Source organism: Electrophorus electricus, chromosome 6 (genome assembly GCF_013358815.1).
Source record: "Electrophorus electricus isolate fEleEle1 chromosome 6, fEleEle1.pri, whole genome shotgun sequence".
NCBI classification, from domain to species: Eukaryota; Metazoa; Chordata; class Actinopteri; order Gymnotiformes; family Gymnotidae; genus Electrophorus; species Electrophorus electricus.
Window position 1 is genome coordinate 2,544,270 of NC_049540.1, and position 10,021 is coordinate 2,554,290.

At 40.8% G+C, this 10,021-nt stretch overlaps 2 protein-coding genes across 6 annotated transcripts in view; one reads left to right on the top strand and one right to left on the bottom strand.

Annotated features, from left to right (window-relative positions):
- Window positions 1-3,610: 3,610 nt before the first annotated feature.
- LOC118241602 (complement C1q-like protein 4) lies at window positions 3,611-7,525 on the bottom strand. Of its 2 annotated transcripts, none has more exons than XM_035527687.1 (5): window positions 7,426-7,525; window positions 4,963-5,093; window positions 4,755-4,805; window positions 4,390-4,512; window positions 3,611-4,157 (listed from the first exon to the last, which is right to left on the bottom strand). In XM_035527687.1, exons 2-5 carry the CDS (start codon window positions 4,994-4,996, stop codon window positions 3,874-3,876), a joined length of 492 nt encoding a protein of 163 aa, XP_035383580.1. In that variant the 5' UTR covers window positions 4,997-5,093; window positions 7,426-7,525; the 3' UTR covers window positions 3,611-3,873. The 2 variants fall into 2 exon arrangements, with proteins under 2 accessions (XP_035383580.1, XP_035383579.1); XM_035527686.1 differs by lacking the exon at window positions 7,426-7,525 and adding an exon at window positions 7,344-7,383.
- rnf214 (ring finger protein 214) overlaps window positions 6,943-10,021 on the top strand; it is a 7,200-nt gene continuing 4,121 nt past the window's right edge. For 2 of the 4 annotated variants that reach the window (XR_003411924.2, XM_027028626.2), the window contains exons 1-8: window positions 6,943-7,208; window positions 7,557-7,622; window positions 7,719-7,902; window positions 8,066-8,125; window positions 8,589-8,729; window positions 9,228-9,361; window positions 9,481-9,549; window positions 9,880-9,976. Coding sequence is in view for 3 of the 4 variants with exons in the window: in XM_027028626.2 (XP_026884427.2) it covers window positions 7,570-7,622; window positions 7,719-7,902; window positions 8,066-8,125; window positions 8,589-8,729; window positions 9,228-9,361; window positions 9,481-9,549; window positions 9,880-9,976 (738 nt within the window). In the remaining variant the exon portion in view is untranslated. The remainder of the gene's footprint in view (window positions 7,209-7,556; window positions 7,623-7,718; window positions 7,903-8,065; window positions 8,126-8,588; window positions 8,730-9,227; window positions 9,362-9,480; window positions 9,550-9,879; window positions 9,977-10,021) is intronic. The other 2 variants (XM_027028627.2, XM_027028628.2) reach the window with 2 other exon arrangements.

Genomic DNA, 10,021 nt, shown 5'->3' on the forward strand with positions numbered 1-10,021 from the left:
ATATATGAAATTTATAAGATAAAATAATAACAGCAATGTTAGTAAAGTGCAAGTTTACACTGAAATGTTACAGATTTGTGTGGACTGTGCAAACTGCAAATGGATTCTGAGCTGTGAAAATGACAAATGTATTATAAACATCAATATTTGGATATGATTTATTGGATGTGAATTACGTATTTTATGTGGATAAGATTCAACTGTCCAAATGATACGTGACTGTAAGCATTGAATGTTTAAGTAGCATTTCACAATATAATGAGATAATCCATATGTCAAAGTTTCCTGAAATCCATAAGTTTCTTAGTCTTTTGTACTGTACATTCAAAAGGTTGTTGGAAGAGCATCATGCCATGAGTTGCAGAATTGCAACAATGTCTCATCATCGTTGCTGATTCGGCCTATCACAATATCTTCCACACACACTTGATTATTGTATTAGACCGGTGCGTTGCCTGGCAGTCATGAGTGAAAAGGGACTAAAGGAGGGGACTCAGGACACGACCTTGAGGAGGTGTGTTTATACTGAGGGTCAGGGTGGAGGAGTTGTGTTGGCACTGAGGGTCAAGGTGGAGGAGGTGTGTTGGCACTGAGGGTCAGGGTGGAGGAGGTGTGTTTATACTGAGGGTCAGGGTCGAGGAGTTGTGTTGGTACTAAGGGTCAGGGTGGAGGAGGGGTGTTTCTACTGAGGGTCAGGGTGGAGGAGGTGTGTTTGCCTAATTAAACAGACTGGGGTCTGTTGGTCTGGAAATCTAGAGTCCAATTACAGAGGGTCTCCATCCAGAGACCTCAGGAATTCCCCAGACCTTATTAATATTCCTTCCTTTTGGATTTCAGAACTGCCACTTCAGTTCAGTACACCTTTACTTCAAGTACTGCAAGTATATATCTTCAGAAGCAATACTTGCTTCACAGCAAATACTTGCATGTCATCCACTGTGTGATCATGGAAGGAAACAAGAGACCTCAGGAATCCCCCTGACCTCATTAACATTCCTTCCTTCTGGAATGCCAAACATTCAGAACTGTTTCCTTCAGTTCAGCACACCTTACATTACAGCATTTTTCTAATGTAAACTGGTTCCACTTCCTAGAACTTCAGAAGCAATACTTTTGTACAGCAAATATATATTCCCCACTCACCCCCCTCTGGGCAGGCCTTTTCCTTCAAGATTGGGTCCTCTACCAGAGGCCTGGGCGCTTGAGGGTCCTACAGAGTATTTTAGCTGTTTACAGGACTGCACTCTTCTGGATTGAGATCTCAGATTTTGTTCCTGGTATCTGTTGGAGCCATTCTCCCAGTTTGGGGGTTACAGCCCATAGTATTCCAGTTCTCACAGGAACCACTGTTGCCTTCACCCCCCCCACATCTTCTTTTCCACATCTTTTCCAGCTCTTTGAGCCCTTGGTATATCTCAAGTGTTCCATGTTCCTTTTTTCTGATCTCGGTCTGGACTGCCACATCTATTACTACAGCCTATTACTGCATCTATTACTCTTCTGCTGTTTATTCACAACTGTTTGGTTGGTTAGCCATTACCATCTTGTCTGTCTGTATCTAGAAGTCCCACAGGACCTTGACACAGTAATATTCCACCACTTTTGGGGGTGTAGCCCACTTAGATCTTTGAACTTCAAGCTAGTTCTCAACACAGATGTTTCTTTTATACTATACCAGCCACTTGGTTATGGCATTTCATGAGCACGCTACCTGCTAGCATCTTGTGTCCCGCTGTTATGTATTGGATTGTCTCAGGAGCATCTTTGCACAGCCCGCATGCCTGGTGTGGCAAGCTTATTATGCCAGCGGGGTATCTGATGACTGGCAGAGCACAGATGTTAATATCTCAGATCTTGTTTCTCCCATTCAGCCCACTCTTTGTAGGTATTTGGCTGTATCTGCTTTCCTTTGGCCTGTTCATAATTCCCATTTGCCTGTGGGATTCCAAGGTACTTGTATCTGCCCTCATCATCTGTTACATTACCTTCTGGTAGTGTGATCCCCTGTTCTAGCTACCTTCTCTTTTCTTGTAGCCATATGACCACACCTTTCCAGTCTGAATGACACTCTGATGTCACTGTTGTATATCCTGGTGAGATGGATTAGTGAATCAATGTCTTGTTTACTTCTGGCACATAGCTTGCCATCTTTCATGTACAGGAGGTTGCTAATGGTATCAGTAGCTATTCACTGATTGGTTTCAGGGCATCTCCTTGGTAAATCCTGCACTTGATGGTGTCTCATGCTATTGGCTTGGCCTCTAGGGTCATCTTCCACAGCCCCATTAAGTTCTTGATAAAAGCTCTTAGTGTCCTGTTGAGGTTATACAGCCTCAAGCATTCCAAGATGTGTGGGACATTGAATCACAGGCTTTCTTGTAGTCAACCCAGGCGGTGTACAGGTTGGTCTGTCTGGTGTGACAGTATTCATTGACTGTTTTATCCACCAGCAGCTGGCGTTTGACTCCTCTGGTGTTCTTGCCAATGCCTTTCTGGGCCCTGCTCATGAACTGAGCAATGTGCGTATTCATCTGCAAACTTATACATTTCACCTACATCGTACATTTATCCTTAATACATTTTGGAACCAAACAATATTTCTTCAATTGAGTTTTATAGTAGAAAGAAAGAAAATATTTTTCATTTTCAAAAGGACAACAAGCAGTGAGTGCTGCTGCGTGTTCTGTAAGTGTTACGTTGCCATCTAGTGTTTAATTGCAAAACTGTTTGTGAAGTCATAAGTCTATCCCACTAGGTGGTGATGTGCATTTGGGACCTGCACAGAAAGATGCTCGGTGGACTCAGTGTGTGGATTCATTGCCGTTCCCACTACTAATGTTCCAGGAGGGTGGTCTCCAGGACTGCCTATGAGGTCACGTAGCATAGCTGCATCTGACCAGGTTTCTCAGAGGCATTTTATCCTAAAGTCTGTGGAGTCTCGTAACAACAGAGGACTGAAGTCATAGCCATAGTTTTTCATATGATAGGAGAGTGAGAAAAGTATAAAAGAAAATATTTAAGAGAGGTAAAGCAAGGGCCCTGTGATAGATGTGTCAGTTGGATGTGTGAGGGACATGTGAGATATTTGAAGAGCACAGCTCACTGAAGGATGTGGGCAGAGGGAGTCACCAGGTTGTCTAGTGATCTCTCTCTCTCTCTCTCTCTCTCTCTCTCTCTCTCTCTCTCTCTCTCTCTCTCTCTCTCTCTCTCTCTCTCTCTCTCTCTCACTCTCTCTCTATCTGTCTGTCTGTAACACAGCTATTTGGAAATACAGGAGTGGTAAGGAAATATATTTACATATTTCAAGTGTCTCCATCCAGAGACCTCAGGAATTCCCCAGACCTCTTTAACATTTCTACCTTCCACATTTCAAAACTGATTCCTTCAGTTCAGCACGCCTTCCATTACAACTATTTCTAATGTAGACTGGTTCCACAAATGGGACATCCTCCTGACCCTCTTTGCCCACATCCTTCAGGGTCACGAGATTGTCTAGTGCTCAGGGTACATGTCTGTCACCTGGATAATCTGGGGTAAAGGCTGTGTGTGGTTACTGCAGTTTTGGGTAGAGACCCACACATATGTTAGATGATAAAATGATTTACTGGGGTATTTTTTATTATTATATTTTAAACTAGATTCATATACAGAGATACAGCTATTTGACTTCAGGTTTTGCTCATTTTTAGAATCAAACAATGTTATTTGCGGAAGCAATGACCAAGGACCAGATTTATCATTCCACTGATAAAGGATATTCTAGAACTCAGACGCCCTTGGATTTTGGACAGTAAACATTTTTGGACCCATTCCAGAATTTTGAGAGGGATAACATTTTACAAACGGAACTGCAGGGATATCAAAGGTCAGTGCTCACACTGTGATGACAAGGAAGCCACTGAAGACGGTGCGATTATTTATGTGGTCATCGTAGAGCTTGCTGTTTGCAGGGAGTTGTGTGTAAACTACATCTCCTGCCTCCAGTTGCACGGTCACTCCACCAGAGAAATATGTCATATAGCCATTGCTGTATTTAGCTAAGTTTGTCAGCAAGTCTGAATTTTTATACAGATTCAAAGCCATGGCATTGCTGTCAGCATTTCCACAGGCTGTGAACCCGATGTAGTAGATGCCTCTGACTGGAGCGGTGAAGATTCCTGCAGGAAGACACATACAGGGATAGGCTTTTCAATGGTCATTTAAAGAGGTCAAGTCCAGAAAATTCCAGGGACTAACTGCAGTTTCAGTTTACTATACTTAAAGATGTAGAGGCAGTAAAAATGTCAGTATATATATATATATATATATATATATATATATATATATATATGTGTGTGTGTGTGTGTGTGTGTGTGTGTGTGTGTGTGTGTGTGTGCGTGCTCACTTTACCTGTAAATAGGTTATAGGCTTGTCCAACATTTGTGATGACTTTAGGGTAGACTATAGTAGAATCAACATTAAAAGGCCCCACAGAATCAGCCAGAGATGCTGAGAATGCCACCTGTGATTTTTCTGTGCCATCACAATAACATCAAAACAACAGCTTTTGTAATATTCAGTAGAACAACATCAGACCAGTGTAAACCAAATAGTTTTTAAATCATTTATCCATTTTAACTAATCTAGTGAATAACACTATTACATTGCTAACATACTTTATTTAAACTGAACTGTGACTGTAGAGTTGTTGTTTAGGTCCAGTTAGCAAAACCCCTTTTAGGTCACCTGGCCTCCCCTGCCGGAGACCCTCTTACCTTTCAGAGTTTTCAGTTCCAGCTCAGCTGTTGTAACTCTGGCCTCTAAAGCTGTTGTGAAATATTAGAAAAAGTGATGGACCAGTGACTTCCTAATTCTAAATAAATTAAATTCACCTTTATGCCATTTTACCTTTGGAAAACAAACAAATTAAATCAAAGTGAAAATAATTTGACTGTTGGATCTGATGGCTGATTGACGTGTTACCTGCGTTCTCTTTTTCCATATACCTCAGCTCCATACGGATCTCCGTTATTCTGTCTCGCAGGTTCACTAGCTCGGTGGTGACGTCTAGGTGTGGGCTGGTGGTGTCCTCTCCCCCAGCTCCCTGTGAACTGCTGTGGGACAGCAGACACAGAAAAGTGACTATGGTTGCTCTCTGCATCTTTACTGCCAATTCCTCTTCTTCAGACTCCCTCTGCAGTATCTCCCGCTCCTTTAAATATGTGGTGAGCTCAGTGTTTCATAATATGCTTAGTCATAATATGCTTGTGTTTGGTTGCAGTATTCTGAAAGATTTGTACATCTGGTGATGATTGATAATGCGCTTGTTTGATTTGGTGTGAAAGATCCCACCTGCTGTGCAGTGTTTCAACTCTCATAAAATCAAAAGTCACATTTACCTGATGCTTTTATACAAAGCGACTTACAATTACAACTGAGTATAACTTGAGCAATTGAGGGTTAGGGGTCTTGCTCAGGGACCCAACAGTGGTGAATTGGCAGTGGTGGCCATTGAACCAGCAATCTTCTGATTACAAATTAAGTACCTTAATCACTGAGCTACCACTGCCAAGAACACACATACAATCTCACAGAAAAAGATAGAAACCTAAGAACATACACAGTCAAATGCATCTTCTGAGAGTACACCAATTCACTTACAATATACTTGTTATTTCCTTTTATTTTTTCAAGATATATGCAAATTATCTAGTAAGATGATAAGCACCTTTCATAGTAGCATAATTTACTTTAATATGCAAGTTATTTCTCGATGGACATGCATGCAGACAGACTTTTCTTGGAACCTCTGGTTCACACCCCTGTACCCCCTTTTAAACACAGCAGTCAGCTTCTTTGCCTGTAATAAATCCACTTTACAATGTTTAGCATTATATGTCTTCTATAGTTCCCTCTTTAAAATGTTGCTTAACATAAACTACAACCAAGGCAAGAGCAAGGTCTAAAAATCAATAAATCAGAATGGGCTAACTCGAAAAGTGACCACACAGTTCAATTAAGGTCCCATGGGGATCAATCAGATAGATCCTGAGGGAAACGATGATTCATTAAAGGTTTACACAAGTATGCACACATTTTTCAGATAATATTATTAATAATAATAATAGATATTATATATCTATATATCTATATCTATCTATATATATATATATATATATATATATATATATATATATATATATATATATATATATATATATATATATAGAGAGAGAGAGAGAGAGAGAGAGAGAGAGAGAGCGCATTATCTGCAGTACTGTGATATCGTTGCACTCTCTCAAGGTCACAGGTGCGAGAATCTCACAGTACACACACACACAAAGTAAACAAAATTAAAAAATACAAGAGGAAATTCATGCCAGCAGTAGACTATTCCTCAGACTCTGAGAGATACAAAGTTTTTGAACAGCAAGTTCAGGGAATCACCGGGAAACTCATATAAGATTTTCTCAGGTGGTCAGAATCACTGAAACCTTTCAGGTAGGTTTATACACAAGAGTATAAGCCTAAATTCAAAATGAACAAGTTTAAATATGCTCTGTTGTCTTATCAATTTTAGTGTAATGCTTCATAAAATATAGAAACTTCCAAAACCTCAAAGATTCATTTATATTAAAGTTAGATGTAGCTGAGTGTATAGTAGACCTCAACAACAAAGATACATTGTACTTTATTTAGTTTTTACAGAGACGTCTGGAGGCACATAATTTTCCCTGTCTCATCCCAGTATCACAAACTTGTTTGGCCCTACTTTTTTTACGGGGATTTGTTTATTTATTTACTTGCAAAGAATTTTCAAAGCCCTTTAAAAATTGGGAAATACTGTTCCAAAACAGCTTTGCAAAAACCTAAACTGAGAAGAGCTTTTAATTTCTTTTATTAGTTTGCCAGAAACATAGTGGGCATGTATATGACGTTTCCTCTTGGTATAAATGTGGACAGTGTGGCTGGTGATGCCGTTACTGCTTTGTAGAAACGTTACTAAATGAATATGAAAGGGACACAGTTTTGCTTGAAATAGCAAACTTCATACAACCAACTCCGAAAACCACGCCAGAGACCGGAACGAGATTCACACAAGACAGCCTGCTATTCTATTTTCTGACTTTAGCCAAGTTACTTTTAGAAAGATTTTACGGTGTTGCTTTTTATAAATGCATTTGATAGCATGATACCTTGATTACGGACTACGTGATCAAACCGTATTGGTAAATATCCTATGCATCGCTTGTAACTTGGAACTCTACTTTTATAACCCTAACCTAATTGTTTCAGTTTTCCGTTTGCTTCTGATACTAGCTAACGTTTGTGGAAATGTTGGCTAACGCTAGCTAGCAAGTTACCTAGCCATCTGGTGAATGCTTCTCTTAAATGTTGTTAAATTAAAAATAATAGCTAACACTTATGTTATGAAATTGATTTAACCTGGCCAACTGATTGATATAATCCAGTCTGCCAGGACTCAGGACAGAGAAGCCAGCAGTTTAATTCAAAACAAAATCCAACCGAGTTGTGCTTTTATCTGGGGTATCGTAACTAGTTAATGCATTTCTAAGTTAGTTTTTAGACATGGACGTTCCTCGGACGGATTGGTGTTTGGCATGTGATGAGGACTTAGTTGGGTAAGTTAAATTGGTTATTTATTAATTTATCTTTGCGCAGTTTGGTTCCCTTCAATGCTCGAGCGCCAACCTTGGCTATCCGCCTTGTGTTTCCAGTCGGAGAGATGATCCCGTTGCACCACCCTACACCTCGCCATGGGACATACAAACTAATATTTGGTCCGCTCCGAATTCTTTCGCGTCTGGGTCAGAAACAGCAGAATCGGATGTCGGATTCTTTGAACACAAAGACTTCGTTACTATGCCAGTCAACACAGAAATCAAGGACCAGAACGTCCAGGTAGGTGCCAAGCTCCAATCACTGGTCTTGCTTTGATCATCCGTCAATAACCTACGGTAGCCGGTCAGGCAGCGTTTTGACGGACGATCATAGCAAGACCAGTATTAGCAAAAACTCTTAGCATCGATGCAGTGTTGTAAGCATTTTGTTGTCTCTACCGTAGACAGAGAACTTGGTTGAGGAGAAGGGCAACAACACCAATGATGACTGGCATTTACATATGGTACATTTCTTCTTTTGACTGTTTTATCGCGCACCGTAGCTATATAGGATATCCTTCTTCAATAGATTACTGGGTCGGACAGCAAAACAGTTGTCCGCGTTATTGGACTCCCTGCAAATGGATATTTGTGTGATTGTTCGATAAGTTCAGTCAGTTATTAATAAATAGCACTTGGAAATTGTACCTCAATTTTAGACAAGCACTATCTCTGTATCTATATGTTAAAAAATCAGAAGAAATGTAGAGCTTCCATTTCTTCCCAGATCAGGTTTTACCAGCAAAAATTAGTGCTTGTAATCCCAAAGAGCAAAGATTCGAAATGTTAGTATCTCACGATTATGAGTAAGAAAAAGAACATGTTTGTTGGTGTCTAGTGCACATTTGTCAGTTAGGAACTAAAATGGCCCCTCTTTACACTTTTGCTTTGTGGGTTTGTGTCCTGCTCTGTGCTTGTGTGCTGCAGCGGTCCATAGATGAGCACAGCACCCTGCTTGCACAGCAGTATGAAGCTCTGATAAAGCAGCAGGCTTCTGGCCAGGCTGACCACAAGGCCCGCATTGAAGCCTTGGGGCAGAGGAGAGACGAGAAGAAAAGCCAGCACCAGGTCCCGTTCCCAAACTTTCACCCAAGTTTGATCAAAGCTGTGCATCGAGGGAAAGTGTCTAGAGAGGGGGAGGTCCAATCCAGCAAATCGACTCCTTAGCAAAGAAAAGAGACCTAGTTAGTGAGGAAGTGTTGTGCTGAATTGGAACTGAAGTCTATAGACACCTTGATACTCGATCCACAGAGCTGAAAACTTGTAGTGTTCAGTACCTGTGTGTGTGTGTGGTGTTTTGTTTTGTTTTGTTGTTTTTTCTTTCTCTTCTAGGTATTCTGTAATCCTTCTAAATCCAAATGAGGGGGCAGAGATCCACAGCACAGAGTCTGTGTTTGTTGTTCCCTGACCAAGCAATTAAAGACTTGAACCAATCAAGACTTATTTGCTAAAGATGTGTTGAACCTGTGGTTTTAAACTCAGTCTGGTTCTTTGAGGGTAAGATTGAAGACCTCTACCATCTGCTGCTGTGCTGCCAACTGGTTGGTTGTTTTCGGGTTTGTGCAGAGTCTGCTCATGAAGATCGAGTCTTTGCATGTGAAGCTGGACCTGAACAGCAGCAAGACCACTCGGAAGAACTTCATCGTGAAGCTAGAAGAGCTCAAGGCAGAGAAGGAGCGTATGCTTGATGGCCAGAGAAGGTGATGAGAGGACAAAGATTTTTTATTTATTTATTTATTTATTTTTTATGAAGAAGCACATTGGCATTGTTGTTCAGTGTTATGAATTAAAACATAATAAAAAATTGTGTGTGTACTAGGTTGGCACAGGAGTTAGAAGAGGTGGACAAAAAGCTGAAGATGCTTATTGAGGAACAGAGCAGCGAGAAGTAAGAACCAGCCCACAGCAAACTGAACACCTTAACACACCTAAACACCTTAACCTTAAGACTCTCCTGCCCTCCTCTACTACTTCAGTCCAGCACACAGGTGGTCAACTTTGAGCCTGGATTGCCATAGCACGGAACAGTGTAGTTTTCAACCTGCTCCAGCACACCTGACTCAGTTAATCCGTTAAACACCAGTGCCTTGGTGAGCTCAGCCAAGTGTGTTAGACCAGGCAGAATGCTGAACTGTGTAGTGCTGTGTTGCTGTGGGCTGATCATAAGTAAACTGATCAGTGATGGTGTTTGTGTGTGTTCACTTGTTTTGTTACACAGGATTTCATGGCAAAAGGATATAGATGATTTGCAAGCAGAAAAAGACATAATTGTCAGACAAGTTGAAGAAACCAGTCAGGCAGCTTTAAAGGATGAGGTAAACACTATAACGATCATTGTCACATGGGTTACAGCTCCGCCC